This window comes from Saccostrea echinata, unplaced genomic scaffold (genome assembly GCF_033153115.1).
Source record: "Saccostrea echinata isolate AGI-Se365-2 ecotype Australia unplaced genomic scaffold, CSIRO_AGI_Sech_v1 ptg000018l, whole genome shotgun sequence".
Taxonomy (NCBI): domain Eukaryota; kingdom Metazoa; phylum Mollusca; class Bivalvia; order Ostreida; family Ostreidae; genus Saccostrea; species Saccostrea echinata.
Window position 1 is genome coordinate 1,432,044 of NW_026889767.1, and position 22,526 is coordinate 1,454,569.

Genomic DNA, 22,526 nt, shown 5'->3' on the forward strand with positions numbered 1-22,526 from the left:
GATTTTTGACATGTTTGAGAGCATTCTGATAGAGTTTTGTAACGTCTATAAACCCTGCAAATTTGAGTAAAATCCGTTGAGAAATGAGCGAGATATGAGGCCTCAAAGTTGGCGTCTAGAAAGGAGAAGAAAAAAAAAGAATAATAATCTTAACCATCAGAATCAGTAGAAGGTCTTCCGTTGTGACGGAAGACCTTAACAAGGTAGTAACATCACTGCTATTCGAAAACATTTTGAAACGGTCAAAATTCTCTGTTGACGGAGGGTTTCAAAAACCCTGAGACCAGTGACTAGCAAGCCAACTTTAACCTATATCGACCTAAATGAATTTAAAATACGAATTATAAAGGATTTTTTTTAGAAAGACTTTTACCGAAGTCACGCCCTTGCTATTTACAAATGTAAATAAATTACTCATAGAATAACAATATTTACATTAAGAACAAATTTACAAAAACAAGCAGTACGACATATACTACATTCACTTTAGTTCGTCGTAATGGGAGGGTTCACTTATGTCAATTCCTGATATCCTGTGTTATATTTCTATCTGTCAATTTGTGATTGCGTTTGCTGTTAAATTCTGATGGCTATTGACATTTTTGAGTTTTTTTTTAAATAACCAAGCAATATTAAAAAAAAAGAGAGAGAAAAATACATCTAACAAAAATTGTAGTTACGCCTTATAGAGCTGAATAAACTTCTGTTTCACTGCTCTGATTGATTGCTTCAATAGAAAAAAAAAATGATTTGAGAAGAAACAACCAGCAGATTAATACTCGTTTAATTGTTAATGAATATATAAAAAGGCCTAAGAAAAAAAATAACTTGCTTACTGTTGCATGCTGATAAAAACAGGGACTGTATAAAGAATTTTTTATTATTATTTTATTTGTTCGTTACATAAAGTTGAAACACAAAACTTTTAACCGCTTGTCAAGCTCACTTATTTTTACTATTTTTTTCTTTCCATCTTCTCAACAACTCTCACAGTCTAGGGTACTGATGAAATATAAAACATATTGTTCAAAGGAAAACATGCAGGCATGCAATCTCCTATATATATTTTAAGCATTATGGTTGGTGAAAAATTTAAGGGTCTATAAGGTAAATGTAAATATTTCTTTTTAAACTTCATATTAAAATTTTATGTTGCCATCCCTACCCTATCTGCGAAAGGAAACAAAATTGAAAGGCCCTTTTAGCGACCAAAAGTTCATGCTATTGTTCTTGGGAATATTTTAAATCGAAATTTAGTCACTAGGAATAATTATATCCGCACTTTCTTAAAAATGTTTGGGTATATTGTTGTTACCCTGATCCGTCCGTCCGTCCACCAGTCAGCCTGTCACATTCTCTTCTTCCTCAAACTCCTCTTTTATTTTAAGCATTAATCATTGATCTTTTGGAATAAAATAGTGTCCTGTAATTGTGCAATAAGGTTTCTGAATTTTCAATTTTACCACGGGGGCCAACTGAGGATCAAACAATGACGTTTTTTCTACAAAAACCTGGTTCCTTGACCTCCTCTTACATTTTACCCTGTAGCCAAATCACCTTTTGGATGATGATTGTTGATGTCCTGTAGATGTGCAATAAGGTTTCGGAATTTTAATTTTCACCCTAAGGGTCAAATGGGGGTCAAAAATGACGCTTTTCTACATAAACGTGGTTTACAGGACTTCTCTTACATATTATGCAATAGCCAGATCATCTTTTGAAAGATGATTGCTGGTGTCCTGTAGATATGCAATAAGAATTCGGAATTTTCATTTTCTCCCTAGGGGTTAAATGGGGATCGAAAACCACGTATTTTCCTACACCCTCCCCGCCTTGTTCCTAGAGCTCCTGTTACATTTCATGCAATAGTTAAATTATCTGTTGAGAGATGATTGCTGATGTATGGTAGATATGATAAGGTTTCGGAATCATTTTCGCCAACGGGGGTTGAAAACGACACAAAAATTTGGTGCTCAGTGCATTCCTGTCATGTGCAACAAGAATATATCTGCAATTAAGGTTGAAGTCGGAAACATTTTTAAGGGATTTGAACAATTATTAAATGAGATAGGTTATCTGATCCCAACAGAACACTTATTATTTATCAGATGTCTCTGAAGAGAATGTTGCTCTGTTGTATTATAAGTGTAGTCTACTTCTACTCCAAGTCGTATTGAAATCAGACCAAAACTATGTGAGGGACTACTTGTTTTGTTGTTAAAGAATTCAAAATGCTCTTAATTTTAAGTAACCGCGGCAATACTGTTCATTGACATCAGAAAGCGATGAATAAAATCATGTATCTTATATGGTGTATTTGTGTACCAAATCTTACTGAAATTCGACCAAAACTGCTGGAGGAGTAGAGTTTTGAAAGAATGTCTTTGTGTTTTTTTTTTCTTAATATTGCCTCACACATCTAGTGTGCTTCTTGTTATTTACACTAAGATAATGATAATCTAATCCTGACTGGTTCAATTTTTTACAGGTCCTTTGCTACATATATCTCAAATGATTTGAAGTATAAACGCCGTAAGGATATAAAAATTAGCAATATTGAGACAATGTGGCTTGAAATTAATCTAAAAAATTCCAAGCCTATACTTTATTGTTCAGTTTACCGCCCACCATCTGCCCCCTCCTGCTGGGTTGATGATTTTGTCAGGGAGTTACAGTATTTTACCTGCTGTGATGACCAGGAAGTGATTATTGCAGGGGATTTCAATATCAATATGCACAAAGAACCCCCGCAGAGTTGGTCATCTGCAATGGTAGATTTTGGATTAACACAATTAATTAACGCCCCAACAAGAATTACCAATATCTCTAAAACTCTCACTGACCATTTCTACACTAAATACCCTGCTAACATATGTGAAATAGCGGTACCCCCTGTAGCAATGTCTGATCATTATCCAATATGTGCCACAGGAAGGTCTAACAGCATGCAACGCAAAGGCAAACATACTGAAATACAATATCGTGACTTTAAAATTTTAATGAAACAGAATTTTTGCTTGATTTAAACAATGCAAATTTTGATGAATTAACTCTACTGCATGATCCCAATGACATCTTAAACTGTTTTTTATGATATTTTCAATGCTATAATTAATAAGCATGCAAAAGTTAAAACAAAGCGTGTGAAATCATACTTCCGCACTAAATGGTTAACTCCAGAAATAAATGATGCTAGGAATCCATTCCATAAGCAGGGAGACATGAAAAATTTCAGATTGTGGAGGAACAGTCACATTTTTAATTAATGATGCAAAATCTACATATTATAGGGAAGTAATTGAAAATAGTTCTACATCAAAAGAAATTTGGGGTCACTTAAATCAGCTGGCCTCGAAATCAGACAAAAACTCATCCCCTTCCAATATAACATATAACGGGTTATATCTTGATAATTTACAGGATATTGCAAATGCTTTTAATGAACATTTTGCGCAAATTCCAAGAAAATTATTAAACAATCTTTCATTTACTACTTCTGAATCAGAAAACTTGAACAAAAATACACTAAGGCAAAACTTAGAGACCAAGGCTTTTTTGAAATTCCTTTGATTAATGAAGAAAAAGTATTTAATATGTTAAAGAGGCTAAATGTAAACAAATCTGCTGGCATAGATTTTCTTGGACCTAGATTACTTAAACTTTCAGCTTGTATAATATCCAAACCTCTAACACATCTACTAAATTCTAGCATAATCAAGGGGTCTTTTCCTTCACAGTTAAAAGTCGCACAAGTAACTCCTCTATTTTAAAAGGGTGATAAATCAGACCCAGGAAACTATCGCCCAATCTCAATCTTACCAAGTATATCGAAAGTTTTAGAAAAGCATGTAGCAGAAAATATACGCATCTTTACTTCTCACTTTGATTTATTAATGAAAGCACAATCAGAATTTAGAGAATTTCACTCATGTCAGTCAGCTCTCACAAAACTAACTAATAATTGGCTGTATGCAATAGATCAAGGAAATTTTGTTTAAATTACTTATTTGGATTTTAGCAAAGCATTCGATCTTGTTAATCATGATATGTTAATTAGAAATCTTCAATGCTGTCACTTTCATCCAATATCAGTTAAATGATTTCAATCATACTTGTATGATCGAACTCAAAGTGTAAAAATAGGTGCATACACATCTGAACCACTGTCAGTCACAGCAGGCATGCCACAAGGGTCTATATTAGGCCCTGTATTATTTTTATTATACATTAATGTTATACCATTGTCTGTTGAACATTGTAATATTGATATTTTTGCTAATGACACTACAATGCATTTTCATGGTTACAATATTTCACGTTTTGAAACAACTCTTAATCATGACCTGTACCAAATACAAAACTGGTGTCAACAAAATCAGATGCTTTTGAATACTAAAAAACAGTGTATGTTAATGGGAACACAACAAAAGAAATCAAAATTAGAAAACATTAGTCTTCATTTACAACTTTCCGATCATCCCCTTGAAAACGTGGAAATGCAGAAATTATTAGGTGTTCACATTGATCAAACTCTTCAGTATACTTGTCATGTAGATGCAGTTTGCAAAACTCTTACATATAAATTATTTACTTTAAGAAAAATTAAAAAGTTTCCTCCACTGCATACTACAAAACTATTTTATAACGCTTTTATTTTACCATCAATTTTATATTGTCTATCCATTTGGGGTAACTCTCCTCAAACTCACATCAATAGAATATACAGACTTCAAGAACGATCAGCAAGGATTGTCCTGAAAAATATGATTCACCTTCAATGTCTTTATTTAACATTTTAGGCTGGTTAACGTATCATGAACTTCTATATTTACAGAAAAGCATTTTTATGTGCAAAACATTTCATGGTATGTCTCCCGATTACATGAATAGCTTTTTGAATTACAAAGTTCCGGATCATACATGTTACGCTCAGAAACAAATTCCGAACTTCGTTTACCAAAATATAAAAAAAAAAAATTATTTAAAAATTCTTTTCAATATTCAGGGGTTATAATCTGGAATGAGTTAACTATTCGTATAAGGAAATCCAAATCCCTTCCAATTTTTAAAAAAAAAAAGTGTTGAAAAATCTTTACTTACGAAACGTACTAGTTCTACATGAAAATGTGTTACGTTTTTTCTATCTCCCTCTTTTCTTTCCATATTAACTAAGCTTTGATGTTTTTTTTTATTTATTCTGTTGTAACATAGTTTTTATATTTTATTATCTCATAATTGTGATTTTTGTTTATTGTATATATACATTGTATATGTGTTATAAAGAAGGCCCCGAGGAAGACTAGTGCTTGCACTAATTGGGCTACCTTCAATAAATAATGTATTATTATCATTATTATTATTATTATTATTATTATTATTATTAATTAATTAATTAATTAATAAATAATAATAATAATAATAATATATGATGATTACAACCTTAGGGGTATGTTTACCTGTCTGCAAAGAGTCAGTTGAGGGTCCACAGTGAGTAGTTTTCAAGTATTATTTAATTCGTTTCTGCATACTCAAAGTATGAAGACAGTCATGTTTTTTCTAAAAGATTTAAGTCAGGATCTTACATGTTCTTGTGCAATAGGAGTCCCGCGTGAAATTTGAAACAAATCCTGAGAAAAGACTTTGGGCTGTGTTTATTTATAATTAGATGTTTATCAAATACAAGACTGTGAGTAACTTATTTTTTACATTTCTGGGGGGATAACATTCTAGGTGCAGTACACAGGATGAAAAGCCAGCATTCCCAAATTTGGAAACCCGATGGAAACCTTATGGGAATCGTGACATAAGTAGTTTCCATATAGTTTCCATTTTATGGAAACCACATAGTGGTTTCCACGTAGATTCCCGATATGGAAACAATCAACCTGTGGTTTCCCATAAGTTTCCCAATATGGAAAACCGTGGAAACATGCAGTAGTGGTTTTCACGTAGATTCCCGATATAGAAACAATCAACCTGATGTAAACATCAAAAACTTTCAGGACCAAGTACTCATTGTAGGGGTCAAAGAATACTTTCGCAATGAAAAGGTTGAAGAGAAAGTTTCATGACTCTATCTTTAACCATCTTAGAGTAGAGACCGGACAAAATTTCAATATAAATAAAGAAAATCGGGAAACTCGCGACCGGAAGTGACATCATCAAAATAAAAAAAAAATGCCTTACGTTCATGTTTCATGAAAATTCATCCATGCATTTACGAGAAATCGCGTGCACAATGTCGGTAAGAATAATAATAATAAAAAAGTTGAAAAGAAACAACAAAATAATAAGAAGGTCTTCCGTTGAGACGAAAGACCTTAATAATAATAATAATAATAATAATTAAAGCAAAACTCGTTGCAAAGCAACGAGTAGGTCTTCCGTCCGATTTAAGATGTTGACTGTGATAGATTCACTCAAAAAAAGAAGAAGGAAGAACAAGTTTTGAATAAAATTCAAAATTAAGTTTTGATGTATTCAAAATATGTTTAGAAACACATGAAAGAGTAATGTCTTTTAATTTAAACCCATTTCCGGTTCTTTTAAATTTACTTCCGGTATGACACGAAGTGCTCAAAAGGATTTAAAACTCCAAAATGAGTGTGTACAAATCTTTCCTGAAAGTTTGGTTGAAAAATACTCATTTTTGGGCAACTTCCGGTTCAGAAGTACAACTTCCGGTGGAAATGAAATGACTTGAAACACTGTGTATAGCAATGTTATAAAAATTTTAAAATGAAAAAAAAAATAAAAATTGCATATTTTAAAACTACTTCCGGTGGACAAAGGAAGTGACGCCAGAAAAAAAACAAAACAACGGAGACAAATTCACAGATCATGATCTATTATCCCAGAAAGTTTCATGACTCTATCTTTAACCATTTTAGAGGAAAGACCCGGACAAAATTTTAATATAAATAAAGAAAATCAAGAATAACTCGCGACCGGAAGTGACATCACCAAAATAAAAAAAAAATGCCTTAAGTTCATGTAATTTGCTATCATTGCTGAAAGTTTCATGAAAATCCATCCATGCATTTACGAGAAATCGCGTGCACAAAATCGGTAAGAATAACAATAATAAAAAAAAGTTGAAAAGAAACAACACAATAATAAGAAGGTCTTCCCTTGAGACGGAAGACCTTAATAATAATAATAATAATAATAATTAAAGCAAGGCTCGTTGCAAAGCAATATATATATATATATATATATATATATATATATATATATATATATATATATATATATATATATATATATATATATATATATATATATATATATATATATATTGCTCAGTAAAGAGTCATGCTCAAATCCCCATAAGAGTTGAGATTTGTAACGATTTAGGGGCAAGTTTGCATTTGAAATATACATTTCTGTTAGTCTGGTCTTGGTCCTTTATAACTTTTCTGAAGATCTGATCATGCAAATACATTGTCAGAGATTTGTTTGCTACTACAAATGATTCACTTGTAATGAATTTATGTGATGTGTAATTGCATATAAACCAATGCACGGTATTAAACGCTATAGTATATGCACCAAAAGTCATGTAAGGAAATAATGGAAAATAATCAATTCCTAAAAAGAAATGCAAATCATTGCAAATCTCCGTATATTCTACAGCTTCTAGATTTGCACTGCAGATAATGAGTTTTTCCTGCTTTAAAGCATATCTGATTGATTTAGAAAGAAATATGCAGCTTATTCCGTGTTCATAAGAACATACAATCTGTTAAAAAGTCTTAGTCGGGAGCATTCGTTGAACTTCCCTTTCAACATGTTATTATGGGGGATGAAAAAATTTGGGACATTACCTTTGTATACGCATTGTATAATATTCTTAAAACACATCCAAACACAGGAAAGAAGGTTTTCGGTGACCAATCTAAAGGGTTTTCTTGCACTCGCCAGAAAATCATAGTTTTAACAAAGAGCAGAAAGAGGGTTCACCATCTTCAGTTACAACCTCCTTAAAAAAAATAGCTTTAATAAGCCGTATGTTAGAAATTGACAATGGTTAAAAGATTTTATCAAGATATTTTCTGCTTTTGAAAATGATATTCTCAAAAACTCTCAAAAATTGCCTTTTAAAGAAGATGCGATGTCAAGTTCTGTTCAACGAAAGAAAGAATAAGACAGGGTCCATGCAAATGCAAATGCAATAAATTTGTCATCATGTATTGTAAACTTTCGTAAACCACAAAGTTGAGGACATCCAAATAACATTTCCTTCAATGGATATGGATGGAAATAAAATGCCATATGTTTTCATAAAAATCTAAACTCGTGGAGATATGTTGTCGAAGTCAGTTATATAATTATCAACAGAACTATACACTAATTTCAAATAAACAAATCCTGGATGACACGTTACACATTTCAGGTATACTTTTATTGTCAAGCAATTGTTTGAGCAGGAAGATAATGCTCCCTTGGCCCATTTTCTGGAAGCACTACCATATTATCATTCCGAAACATAACATCAATTTCAGATCCTGGCAAACGAAAACCATCTTTCCTGCTCCCATTTAAAGACCAGTGAAAAGACGTTTCGCCAAAGAAAGGGTCTCTTACACACCCAGGAACTGTTGTTATTTCTTCAATATCCATGGCAATTCGTCTTGTTCGTACCTCCCTGTCATTGCCAATAATATTACACAGGCCCTTTAACACGGATCCAGAAAGAATGGATAATGATGCCATTTTCCTGCAATTAGAATAAATCCTACACCTTCATCTGGATTATTCATTTTTTTAATCCATATTTTCTAACTAACGATAAACAGTATACCGAGCAATTATTTTGTAATTTAACATCTTAAAGTTAGCAAATTAATTTCTTTGTTTTCAATTGCTTAGATTTAACTTTACCGAAAAAAAAAAAAAAAAAAAAAAAAAAAAAGTTTACAGTAAATGACTGTGGTAGAACACTGCATATTTTAATGTATTTCTAAGACAGCTGACATGACAATGTTCAGGGTGAATATATTGATCCGAACTGATAAAAAACTCTGCTTTTCGCCTGTATTTATATATTTTTGTTAATTGTTTTAAATAACATTTATATCATACCCTGGTAAGCATGCATTGTATAAATAGTTACTGCAGAACTGTATATCTGATTAAAAAATATATTGACAGACAGGAGAGCTTTGGTGCAATCCATGTAAAAAAAAAACTGTATACATTAAAATACGCTAATGCATGTACATGTTACGAAGTTCCCGGGACGGACGAATTCGCTTCGTTATAAACGTAATTCATTATATCCATTAAGTTCACAATGTATTTTAAAGCCTTGTGGAGTTGAATTCACTTCGTTGTAAGTGTCAATTCATTATAAGCGTATTCACTATAGGTTGATTTACTGTGTATTTATTGCGCACAAAAAATGCTGTCGGTTCTTGAATTATTTCTTCCAGTTCTTACCTCAACTGCACGAAAGTTCCATTTGCTGAAAGATATTCTTTAAGCCAGTAGCAACTATTCTTGCTGTTGACATTTCCACGAAGCGCCTTTGGTCGATTTGTCTTGTCTTACAAAATGGCAGGGAAAATTTGATTTGACATGGTCTCAATTTCACGCCCAAAAGGGCTACATGAATTAACAACAGTTATGGCAAATGTTGTGGAAATAGTTAATATTTAAGACACACGGTTAGTCCAATTTTGAGATGGCAATTAAAATAAACCGAGAAACAGCTCACTTTTTTAGGCAGAATATACACATTTTAATGGATGACAATGTAGCTCTCTGGTCGTCTATCGTTATGTTATCAGACAAGTGAGCTGCAGATCTATATCTTATAAACAATAAAAAGTAAAAATTTGCCGGTTTACTCAGAAAAAAATTATTTGACACATGCACATTTCACAGAGGTTGGAAATAAATAATGATGCGTTTATAAAATATCTATGAATTTGAGGAAGATATTTTGCGGATTTCTGGTATTTGACAACATTTGGCAATTGTACAAAATACCGGTTATACGGTATTCATAATTAAGAATCATAATTCAGAAATTTAGTATGTATTCTAAATAAGGACACAACGATTTTTTTTTTTTTTTTTGGGGGGGGGGTACATTTTTCAAATTTTCACATTGAAGAAATATTGAGGATCTATTAAGTCTTTTTAAAGTGAATTTGAGAAATCCATCAACAATTTACTTTTGAGGAGAAGCAAATATATATGTTCATTATTACATAAAGCAGTAAAATGTTAGAATTAAATAGGAAGAAGCTAATTCAGAGAATTTGAATTTGTGTCCCACGCTTACGGAAAAACAGAAGAGCATGCGCAGTTCGGGGGTGGGGGGTGGGTCGGACCCCCCCCCCCTGGATTTGTAGTATCATTAAATGTATACAGGTATATTCAAAGAAATAAAAATGCCAATATGGATATAAAGATTTGATTGCTGATTCTTTAATATGTGTATAGAAGATTCTTTTTATATAGAATATTTATCTAACTGTGAAAATGATTTTATGATTTTGTACAAGCCAGACGTCGTAACTTTTTCATTTCACTTGCTGAATACTATCATTATATAAATCAAAAAAAAAAAAAAAAAAAAAAAGGATCGTACGGGATTTGAACCCGGGACCTCTCGCTTGCTAAGCGAGAGTCATACCTCCTAAACTACGGAAGCACTTGATAGTACAGCAAATTAAATGCAAACATTAGGTCACATATATTGTTTATATTCACGTTCGATATTTTCAAAATTTGACACAATACATGGTGTCCAATTTAACCTTTTCTAAACAGTTCTAATAGATGTAATTAGAATATAAAATCCGCCGACAACCTGTATTATACGTAATAACTCTCGACATGGCCCTGTGCTAAAAATAGTGCCAAGCGACTTTTAATACAATAAATTTAAAAAAAAAGGGGCGAGAAGGGCCATAGGGAGTTATGAAATAAGATTTCATTACAAAAGGTCAAACGCTTCTTGAGATATCGCCTGGAAACGAAAGCTTTACAAGCAGACGGAATGTATGAATTTACGTATACAACCTTGAACTTTGACCTTTTGACTTCAAAATCAATAGGGTTCTTCTTTATGCCATAGGGAGTTGCTATGCAAAATTTCTTTCCGAAAGCTCAAAGAGGTTTCGAGATATCGCGCGGAAAAGAAAGTGTTACAGACAGACAGAAATACAGACGGACGCACGGGCGGACAGGCAGACCCAAATTAATATCCCCCACTTTCAGTGAAAGTGGGGGACAAAAAGACATATGGTCACATAACTAAGTTTAACTCCGCCATAACCTCTGATAATGTACCGGTACCTAAATATCAGTACTTGTATGAAGTTTTAACAATTCATTTAGATTCTTTATTTTTTGTAAAAATATAAAATGTTTGAACATTCTTGTCAACATTTAGGACTCAGGAAAATGGATTGATCCACTCAATCAACTTAGTTTAGCTACCTCATAGTCTGTGATAATGAAGTTGCAAAACATTTTTTTAAATCATATTAAGTACTTGTTTGAAGTCTGAACATTCCTGTAAACATGAACAAGTTATGAAATAAAATGCCAACTCAGTGAACTTGAAATGAAAGATAACAGTGTCTGACGCATCTGTTTCATATTTGGATATTTTACAAGAAAAATACGTTAAAGGTAACCAAACAAAACTTTATGATAAACGTAATGACTTTAACTTTTCTATTGTCAACTTCCCTTATGTATCAATTTACCCCTATTACCTGCAAATGGAGTCTGTCTCCCAGTTGATTCGATATGCAAGAGTATGCTCTACATACGAACAATTTCTAAAAAGAGGCAAACTTTTGACAAACAAGTTGATGAAACAAGAATATCAACAGTCTCGTTAAAATCATTATTTCGCAAGTTTTATGGTCTATACAATGACCTTGTCAGCAAATAAAATCCATCATTAAGTTGAATACTGACTGACTTTTTTTCAAAATAATTGTTTGGCCATTATTTACACATCATGACAAGGAGCACACATCGAGTGTGACCTTTCGACACGGAATGCATACTCATACATGTCAACTGATCCCACTTAAGAAATTTTTAGAGGTCTGTGATTGCTCTGATCCGATTTGTTCCACTGATCGTCAAATTTCTCTTTTTCACCATTTTTATATGATATATATTTTTGTGTTTGGTAAAAATAACTCAAGTGTGATATCGCAGAGTGCACATTTAGAGGTTTTTCAGTGCATCTAGAAGTATAAATATAATATTTCAACCATAAGATTAAGATATTAGCTATTTCAATATTTTTTCCTCCAATACCTAAAATAAATGATTTTTTTGTTATGGACAAATGGAGGTTTTTCTGCTGGAGATAATATTCAAAGTTTTCAAGGAGTGATTGTACAAGATCACATTCCCATAAGATATGTTCAATTGTCTCTTCTTCTTTTTGACAAAAAGTACATTGCTTTGAAACAACCTTCTTAATTTTGAATAAAAAAAGAATTTGTTGCCAATATTTTATTTAAAATTCTGTACTGAAACCACTGGAGTTTACAGTTTTTTGTGACTTGAAATGGTAATTTATGAATTATTTTGCATTCCTTGCTATCCAAATCAAATAATTCAATTCATTTTTTGTAACCAGCTGTTATAGAAGAATTTTTATTGAGAATTTCATAGAAGTTTTTTGATTTTTTGCATTTTGATACAAGATAAAAGTTAGACATAATAAGAGGATTTTCTGATTTTTGTAAATTTTTATCGAAATTGCTCCTCTTTATCCAAGCTTTAACTGCATGGATCAAGCTAGAATATTCTAAAAAAATAATCTTTATATCTGGATAAGTATTGCAAAAGCATTCATAGCTATAAAAAAAAGCCATCTACTCCAATAATGTCATTAATATATCTAATATTATTGTCAAAAAGTTTTTTACTATAGAAGGTTTTACCTCCAATATGGATCATAGGGTTATAAAACAGATCAAAAAAATATATGGAGACAAAGGGTCTCCTTGTCTGCATCCCCTCTGAATATCAATTACATCAGAAAAATTACCACCTTGATTAACAGTAGCTTTAATATCCGTGTAAAAAAGAGTGACCCATTTTCTGATGGAAGGGCCGAAATTGAAAAAATGTAATGCTTTTTGTATGAAGTTCCAGGAAAGAGAGTCAAAAGCTTTCTCAAAATCGATCAGTAATAAAAGTCCTGGAATATCTTCTTCTTCTGTAAAGTGCATTATATCATATATCAATCTTATGTTTTCTCCAATATATCTGTTGGAGATAAAACCAGTTTGGTCAGGGTTGATTATTTTATCTAAATATTTTTTAAATCTGTTTGGAATAGAGCCAGATGCTATTTTATATACAGTATTTAGCAGTGTAATAGGACGCCAGTTTTTAAGAAAATGTCTTGGCTTGTCACCTTTAGGTAATAATGTTATAACTCCATGTCTTTGTGTAATAGACATGATATCATTCCTGTAACCATAGTTAATAGATCTTACGACAAAGGACCCAATATATTTCCAAAACATTTTAAAAAACTCTGTAGAGAAACCATCGGATCCTGGAGATTTATTAGCCTTCATATTATAAAGAGTATTTGAGGCTTCTAACAAGGTTATTTCACCCTCTAAATGGTTTGATTCTTCACAAGAAAGTTTGGGAACATCAGTATGTATCAACTCATTATCTAAATTTAAGTCTGTATTCCCCTCTTTAATTGTATATAAATTTTCATAGAAAGATTTGATTTCTTTCAAAATCTGTGACTGATCATGAATAACCTCACCATTATTTATTTCTAATCTTGATATGATTTTACTTGTAAAATTCCTTGACTCCAGTTTACAAAAATAGTTTGTGGGCTTTTCCCCTTCCTCAATCCATCTTGCTCTACTTCTTATGTAATTACCTTGTAACTCGTGCTTTCTAATTTTTTCTAATTCTTGTTTTTTATTGTATAGTTCTTCTAAGTTACTTTTAGAAATATTTTCTTCCATATTTTTAATGTCATTGATCAAAGAATTTTCCTCATTTTCTCTCTTCTTTTTGACATATGATGAATAAGAGATAGTTTTACCCCTTATTTCTAACAGTAAGGTTTCCAAAAATAATTGATCATTTATTGTGAAGAATATATTTTCATCTGGCACTGTGTGCATGTTGTCATAATTGTAAACTGGAATTGCATATTGTCTTTTAACCTGTAAGATAACATCCTTAATACAGTTCAAGTACTTTTCATCATAAAGTAATGAGTTATTGAATTTCCACAAGCCGCGACCTCTCTTAAAGTCATTAAATACTAACGAGAGAGAAATGATAGAATGATCTGATCTGTAACTTGGCTCCATTGTACATGTATCTATTCCTGATAAAAGTGGCTCTGACAGTAGGAAAAAATCTAACCTACTTTGTTTTAATGGAGACTTTTTCCTCCATGAATATCTACGAAGTGACCCATGAAGTTGTCTAAAAGGATCTACATAGCCATTAATCTCTATTATTTCTAAGAGTTTGCTCCTTGCATTTGGATTATTTACTTTTTTATAGTTATAATAATCTAACTCGGGATTCAAAACCAAATTGAAATCTCCACACCAGATAATATTACTACACTGCAAATCTTCTATATGATTTTGTATACTTTCAAAAAAATCAGGTTTAAAAAAATTGAATTTTAATGATGGTATGCCCTTGCAAATTTGAATGTATAAGATTTCCATGCCTCTGAAACCATTCTTCTCAATTCCCAATTTTCCACACAATCACCATATAATCTTTTGAAAGTATTGAACACCCCTGAGAGAAGTAATTATGTAAAAATGCTCTAAAATAAGACTAGATAAATAGCAATAGTATGTATAAAAATACGAGATTACTTTTCCTATCTTCCCCGTTATTCTATATATCACAAGTACTATTTACAAAGGTTTCGAGACGAAATAAATTAACAATATGATCACGCCAATATTAATATAAATATTGCATGTAGTTGAGTGTTACATTGAAAATTTTCACCCCAAGAAAACCGTTGTCAACCTCGGCGCAGCCTCGGTTGACAAATTGTTTTCTTGGGGTGAAAATTTTCAATGTTACACTCAACTACATGCAATATTTTCTATATTATACTGAATGTTTTATACAAATGCATATAACAGTGAACCATGCGCGCATAAATCTGTGCAGTCACTATTTTTTTGGGAATATCACCCGTTGTCAAACAATGTTGACTTGCTATGCGTGGTGTGGCTTCATCATTCAGCGGGTAATAGTGTTTTTATGCCCGTGGATCAAAAGATCCCGGGGTTATATTGTTTTTGTCCTCTCTGTCTGTTTATCTGTCTGTCTGTTGTCAACTTTAACCAAGCCCATAACTATTGCGCTGTCAAGGGTAAGTCTTTAATATTTGACATGAGTGTTCATTATGACAAGACCTTTCCTTGGGTACAGTGGCTGCAACGTTATTGTTGACAAACTAATCGTGTAGAATCGTTCTCGTAACGTGCGCGTTCGTTCGTGTAACGTGAGAGATCGTGCGTGTATCAGGCTCAATCATTTGCGGTTCTAATTGTGCGCGATCGTGCATTCAGAAAAGTGCAAATTTCGTTTTGTAAGTTTTTATCGGTTATGTTTTAAACAAGAATTTAGCTGGTCTGTTTTGATTTGTTTTTTTTAAATCCAAATAAAATAAATAAAGCGCGATTTACATAATTGAACGAACTAACATCGCTAGTAAATAAGCAATATAGTAAGTCGTAAAATATTGTATTCTCTTCAATTAAATAGCGTAACCTACAATGGTAAACTGTATTTAAGATGTTTAACAATTGTTTCTCTGATGTAAATTATGTTTACTGCTAACTGTTGTCAAGATATTTTTTTTAATATCAAATCTGTATATTTTTACAATAAAATAAATAATTCCTCATGCTTTATTTACATAAATATTTAGTCTGTAAATGTACACGGCATGATTGTCGGTGTTACTTTTATCCGTGTTTATCTCTGAAACTTCCTTTATTTTTAGTAGCCCGCGTGGCACAGTGGTTAGAGCGTCTGCTCTAGACTCGCGAAGTAGGGAGTTGATCTTTATGTCGCGGGTTCGAATCCCACTTTGGGACGTGGAGACCGGTCCTTCGGATGAGACCGTATAAACCGAGGTCCCGTGTCGGAGTAGGTGCTGGCACGAAAATGATCCCTCACTGCTCAATATCTGTTAGTGCCGAGCATAGGACAAAATTTGCAGCTCTCCACCGGCAAGTGGTGGCGTCTCCATATGAGTGAAAAATTCTCGAGAGGGACGTTAAACAACATATAATCAATCAATTAATCCTTTATTATTTTTTTTTATATAATTTCTGCATATGAATGATTTGTTTGTTTGTTTATTTTTTGTTTATTGTCCCTCTCGAGAATTTTTCACTCATATGAAGACGCCACCACTTGTCGGTTGAGAGCTGCAAATTTTGTCCTATACTCGGCACTCCGGCCATTGAGCAGTGAGGGATCATTTTCGTGCCAGCACCTACTGCGACACGGGACCTCGGTTTATACGGTCTCATCCGATGGACCGGTCTCCACCTCCCACAGTGGGATTCGAACCCGTGACGTAAGGATCAACTCTTTACTCCGCGACTCTAGAGCGAACGCTCTAACCACTGCGCGACGCTGGCGACTGAAATGATTTGTGAAATATTTGTTAATTCTAGAAATAAACAAATGGTAAGATGGATATAGTTATAATTCATTTTAATGCCCTTTTTTAATTTCATCCCCCCTCACTGCATATCATAAAGTGCAAAAGAATCAAAACTCACGGCCCACGTACCTATATCATCTGATAGAACATGCAGCAATGGATCATAAATTAAATCTTTACAAAGCAATCGAAAAGAACAAAATCAATTTTCCTACGTTGGAAAATTACGTAGATATATATTTGTAATCTAAAATTTATTATAGCTAATAAGTCTTATTTAGTTTCAAAAATATCCATTTCAAAATATTTTTTTTCAGTATTCCAAAGTCGATGAATAGTATCAATAATTATTTGGAATTTGATTTTGAAAATATAATAACTCCTAGAGATTTTTAACCATTTTGCGTGAAAAATCGTGCGTTTCCGTTAGCAATCGTGAAAGATCGTGTAACGTGTAGAATCGTGGACGTGAAGGATCGCTCGTGTAACAGGTTTAATCGTGCGTTAGTCGTGCGGAATCGTTCATGAAATGTAATCGTTCGTGTAAGTTGTCAACAATAACGTTGCAGCCACTGTACCACCATATATGACGTTTTGGCCTTGGAGTTTGACCCAGTTTTGCAAAATTTTACCAAACTTTAACCTTGGCCATAACTTTTGAACGTTTGGAGCTAGAGCTTTCATACTTCACATTTAAAATCCTTGTGACAAGACCTTCCTTTGGATACCAAAAACATTGACCCTTTGACCTTGACCTTCGAGTTTGACCTACTTTTGGAAAACTTTAACCTTTGCGATAACTTTTGAACTGTTGGTGCTAGGGCTTTCGTATTTCACATATGTAATGCTTGTGAAAAGACCTTTCTTTGGATACCAACAGCTTTGACCCTTTGACCTTGGAATTTGGCATACTTTTGGAAAACTTTAACCTTTCCATAACGTTTGAAAACAAATCAACCTTTTCTATATCTATTCAATGGTTGCTGCTAGGCCTTTCATATTTTGCAGGTTTATTCCTCGAGATAAGATCTTACTTTGGGTATCAACATATTTGAGTTGCATTGGAGAAAGTTTAACTTTTGCTATAAGTTGCCATAGGGAGGCATCAGTGTTTCGCAGGTTTCACAAAGACATCTTGTTTAACAAATGTTTGTCGACGAATCAGATTCAACTAATTTACATGAAAGTATAATATTAAGGAATATGATGTCTAACAATTCAACGTGTTCTAGTTAGCATAAAACATGCTACTTTAGCTTACAAGTCACGTGACCATTGAGTATTCACAGAGTTACCCGGGCTAAGAAATCACGTGGTGAATTACAATATTCAACATGCCACAGCCAATGATTCTTTTTTCTCTTTTAAAACATGAGTGCATGCTTGTCTATAAATCTCTTTTTTACACAACATTATTAATGCAACTATCAACGATTGTTAAGCGGAGAACAATAGACAAAATGTACTGACTATATATAAAGTCAATGATAGAGTGGGCGTCCTCATTATCGTACAGAGATGTAAGAAATTTTGATGACCCCCGCCTTTGAAAATAACTTCGTACTTTGTAAAGACATACTTTTATTTAATGTAATTACGTAAAGATGTAGATTAGATCTTCATCATTCCTGCAATTAAAAGAAAAAATGTTTGTTTTGAAGGTTTATTTTGTCGCAATTTTCTCATGTCCTTAAGTGCAGTCATCCTATTGAAAATAGACTTATTACATAGTTCGATAGATTTACAAGTTTTGTAAAGATGTCAGCAGGAAATTTAACACTGTTTTTGAAGAGAAATACTACTCAAAACTGAATTGAAATTATCAAGGAAATTTACATTCAAATCAATAGGAATGCTTATCCAAATATAGCAAATCTCCCAGTTTTAGAAACCCGGCTTCTTTAATCCTTCCTGCTTTAATCGGTTTTCCTCTCTCTCTCTCTCTCTCTCTCTCTCTCTCTCTCTCTCTCTCTCTCTCTCTCTCTCATGGCTGCTATATGGGAGCATCAGTGGTTTACAAATTACAAACATATCTTGTTTGTTAAGATATTACGAAATTGTCTTTTTAAACATCAATTTATATTTCAAATGATATGGTAGATACAAATTTTACTATATTTTTTTCTATATTTTATCAATTCATAAAAAAATTGAGCGTCATTTAAATATTGTACATGCTTACAAAACAGATGGTAATTACTTAACAACAAAAAGCTTTATAAATCAAAAGTATTGAAATGTATACAAGAAAAATATGGTATTGCAAAGGTAAGCTAAAATTGTGAATAGAAACAGTTAAAGTTACAAAAAAAAAAAAAAAAAACAAAGGGGGTTATACTTTTATCTGTTTTTATATACGGTTTTCAAAATCTGCAATGTTCTGTAATCTGTGGGCCATTGCATTCTGTATACTGTTAGTATCCTCACTTTTAAGAGCCTTCGCGTAAGAATTTCGCGATCCATGATAATCACCACATTTTTCTTGACAGATCCCAAGTAAACCCCAAGAAATGTCTCGGAGATGTTTTGGGACGTACCTACCATTGTCAAAGTGAACAAGGAAATAGAGTTTATAAAGTGCTCTCTATCTTCTGTCATCATTGTTAAGCTTATCATAGCATCTCAGGTTTAGCGTATACAGAAAAACAAGAGGAGGGATTCGTAAAATTGGGCTCCCTATTCCTGGCAATGCAGGTATGTCAAAGGCAAGGTATTTTCGTAGAGCATCACATGATATTAATACATCCATAATTACCGCCTTCCTACATTTATACTGCAATGTTTTCCCACTGAATTGTTCCAAATAGACGGAGCCGTTAACTTGTCCATTGTAAATCACATACGGTTTCTTCAGCACACTTTTACACTTGCGAAGTAATGCAATAGCATCTTCATATGATTTGCTCATATACATATACAGTGGCGCCGCGTTTATCCGGACGCCATTTATCCGGACGCTTCACCATCCGGACGATATTTTTTGGGAACCGATTTTTTCCACGTTATTTTGTCTCATTAATCCGGAAATTCGCGTTCCGTATCCGGACGGTCAATTTCTACTACAAAACATAATAGTTCATTGAAAAATGACTCGTTTATCCGGACGGTAATTTTTCAAAAACGACTTTTCACACTTATCTTGCATTCGTGTTAATTGTTGTAAAAACATTGGCCATGCAGTCAGTTTGAAGGCGGTTACCTGTGACCTACAAACAATAGCGTCTATAATTAGCGTGTGTTTACCCCAATTCAATCACACGTTTATCTTTATTATGAAGCTCAAAGAATTTAGCTGACACTGTGCATTAATTAAATAATAATCCGTTCAAAATCATATTGCTAACCGTATATACATCGCTAAATTCAGGAGAATTTTGAAGAGTTGTAAATAAAATGAGCAATAAATACCGAGCGATTTCGTAATGCTCTTTATCATGTCGATTACGTTAGTTTAAAATACGATGTTCCATTTCTAAAAAACGTAAATGTATTTGAAACGCTTTTTTCCCACAAGACAGTATACAAAGGAACATAATAGAAGAACCTATCTAATGTGCTACCGTTTACAAACGTCCATTACATATAAAACTGGCGTTACGTACAGATGTTGATTACGTTTTTCAAGGTATTTTTTAATGATCGAAATTCAAACTTAGCGTCTGTAGAAAAAAATAATATTGATAATCATGAAGATGGCTTGTGTTTACGAATGTTTTTAATACTTTTTTTTTATTAGTTTGCAGTGTTCAGTTAATTTTACAGTAACCCTGTGTAATGAATATACGGGGAATATACCGGGTTAGTTTATATTTGAACATTTTCAATGATGGTGCTGAACAGTTCTGTCATATCATATAAGTTTCAATAATTATAATATATGGCAAAATAAAACAACAGTAGATCAAAATTTGCTCAACCCATGAAGTCACATGTCAAAGAGAAGGTGAATTAAAAAAGGAGGTTTCGGCATAAAATTTGCCATCCATTTTTTTTTTTAATTGTGTAAATTACATTTTACTATATTTTTTCATTAATCAATTACTGCTTTTAAAACAATTAACCGAAATATAATTTAAAAGTTTTTTTTTCTTTGCTGTCACATTTGAAACAAGAATGTGCATATATACATGTACATGCTTATATAGAGAGTGCTTTTTGATATGTGATTCAATTATCCGGACGATTCATTTATCCGGACGATTTCGTTGGGGACAGAGGCGTCCGGATAAACGAGGCGCCACTGTACATTGCTTTGTAAAGAGACGTGCTCAAATCTCCAGTTAGTGCTGAGATTTGTAACCAATTATGGGCAAGTTTGTGTTTGAAATACAAATTTCTGTTGGTTTGACCTTCGACCTTTATAATATTCCTAAAGATCTGAGCATGCAAATACATTGTCAGAGATTTGTTTGCTACTACAAATGATTCACTCGTAAGGAATGAACATGATACGTAATTGGATATATACCAAAGTGCGTTATCATAATTTATAACGTCTGCAAAACCAGATATGTACGAAAATAATGGAAAATAATCAATGCCCGAAAAGAAATGCAAATCATTGTGGATCTCCATATTTTCCACAACTTCTAGATTTGTACTGCAATTAATGAGTTTGTCCTGTTTTAAAGCGTTTCTAATTGAGTTAGAAAGAAAGATGCAGGTTATTCCATGTTCATAGAGAACATACAATCTGTTAAAAAGTCTGCATCGGGAACATTCGTTGAACTTCCCTTTCAACATGTTGTTATCCGGTATGAAAAAATTTGGGATATTACCTTTGTATACCCAATGTAAAATTTTCTTATAACACATCCAAACACATGAAAGAAGGTTTTCCGGTGACCAACCTATAGGGTTTTCTTGTATTTGCCATAAAACCACAGTTTTGACAAAATACGAGCAGATAGAGGGTTCACCATCTTCAGTTACAACCTCCTTGAAAAACATCTTTAATAAGCCGTATGTCAGAAATTGACAATGGTTGAAAGATTTTACCAAGATATTTTCTGCCTTTGAAAATGATATTCTCCACTCGCGACTGGCATTTGCGGATTGTTTGCTTCCTATTGCTACAAAATGGCAACCTTCATTGACAATTATTTGAATGGTGTCCTCCTGAGGCCAAATAGTAGATCTAGTGATCCATTCTGTGGCTGTTGGAGGCCAAAAATTGCCCCTCAAAGAGGATGCGAAATATATTTCTGTTCCAACGTGAGAAAACGTCATGCATGGTCCATGATAACGCATGAATATTCTTGCTACATGCTCATTTATCCCTTGGAAAAGTGCTGAATGGTGGACATAGATATTATTTCCGTCAGAAGACGTGCCTTGGGGTAAGATGCCAAGTTTATTTATCATATTCACAAATAGAGATAGCATGTCACAGTCTATTATAAAGTCTTTATAAAAAGAACTATATGCTGTTTTCAAATAAACAAATCCTGGCTGACTTGGTACACATTTCAAGAAGAGTTTTTCTGGCAAATTTTGAGCAGGAAGATAGTGCTCTATCGATCCGTTTTCTGGAAGCACTACTACAAATTCATGCCAAAACATGATATCAATGTCAGATCCTGGCAGACGAAAACCATCTCTCCTGCTTCCATTTAAAGACCAGTAGAAAGACTCTTCGCCAAAGGAAGGGTTTCTTATGCACCCAGGAATTGTTATTTCTTCTATATCCATAGCAATTCGCCTTGTTCGTACCTCCGTATCACTGCCAATAATATTACACAGGCCCTTAAACATGGACTCAGACAGAATAGATAAAGGTGTCATTTTCCTGCAATAAGAAATAAATTCTACACCTTCATCTTGAAATTCATTTTTT

General features: G+C 33.0%; 1 protein-coding gene across 1 annotated transcript; it reads right to left on the reverse strand.

The window, feature by feature from the left end:
* Positions 1 to 8,409: 8,409 nt before the first annotated feature.
* On the reverse strand, positions 8,410 to 22,474 carry LOC133189426 (uncharacterized). Its single transcript, XM_061324798.1, has 3 exons — positions 21,541 to 22,474; positions 9,442 to 9,547; positions 8,410 to 8,719 (listed from the first exon to the last, which is right to left on the reverse strand). The coding sequence occupies exons 1-3, from the start codon at positions 22,472 to 22,474 to the stop codon at positions 8,410 to 8,412; spliced, it is 1,350 nt and encodes a 449-aa protein (XP_061180782.1).
* Between the last annotated feature and the right edge of the window lie 52 nt (positions 22,475 to 22,526).

Coding starts and splice junctions, on each gene's coding strand:
- LOC133189426 (XM_061324798.1), bottom strand. CDS start 22,474: ATGACACCTTTATCTATTCTGTCTGAGTCCATGTTTAAGGGCCTGTGT. Junction 9,548..21,540: donor AATACAAGAAAACCCTATAG/GTTGGTCACCGG, acceptor CCATTTTGTAAG/ACAAGACAAATCGACCAAAG. Junction 8,720..9,441: donor GGAACTTTCGTGCAGTTGAG/GTAAGAACTGGA, acceptor TTCTAATTGCAG/GAAAATGGCATCATTATCCA.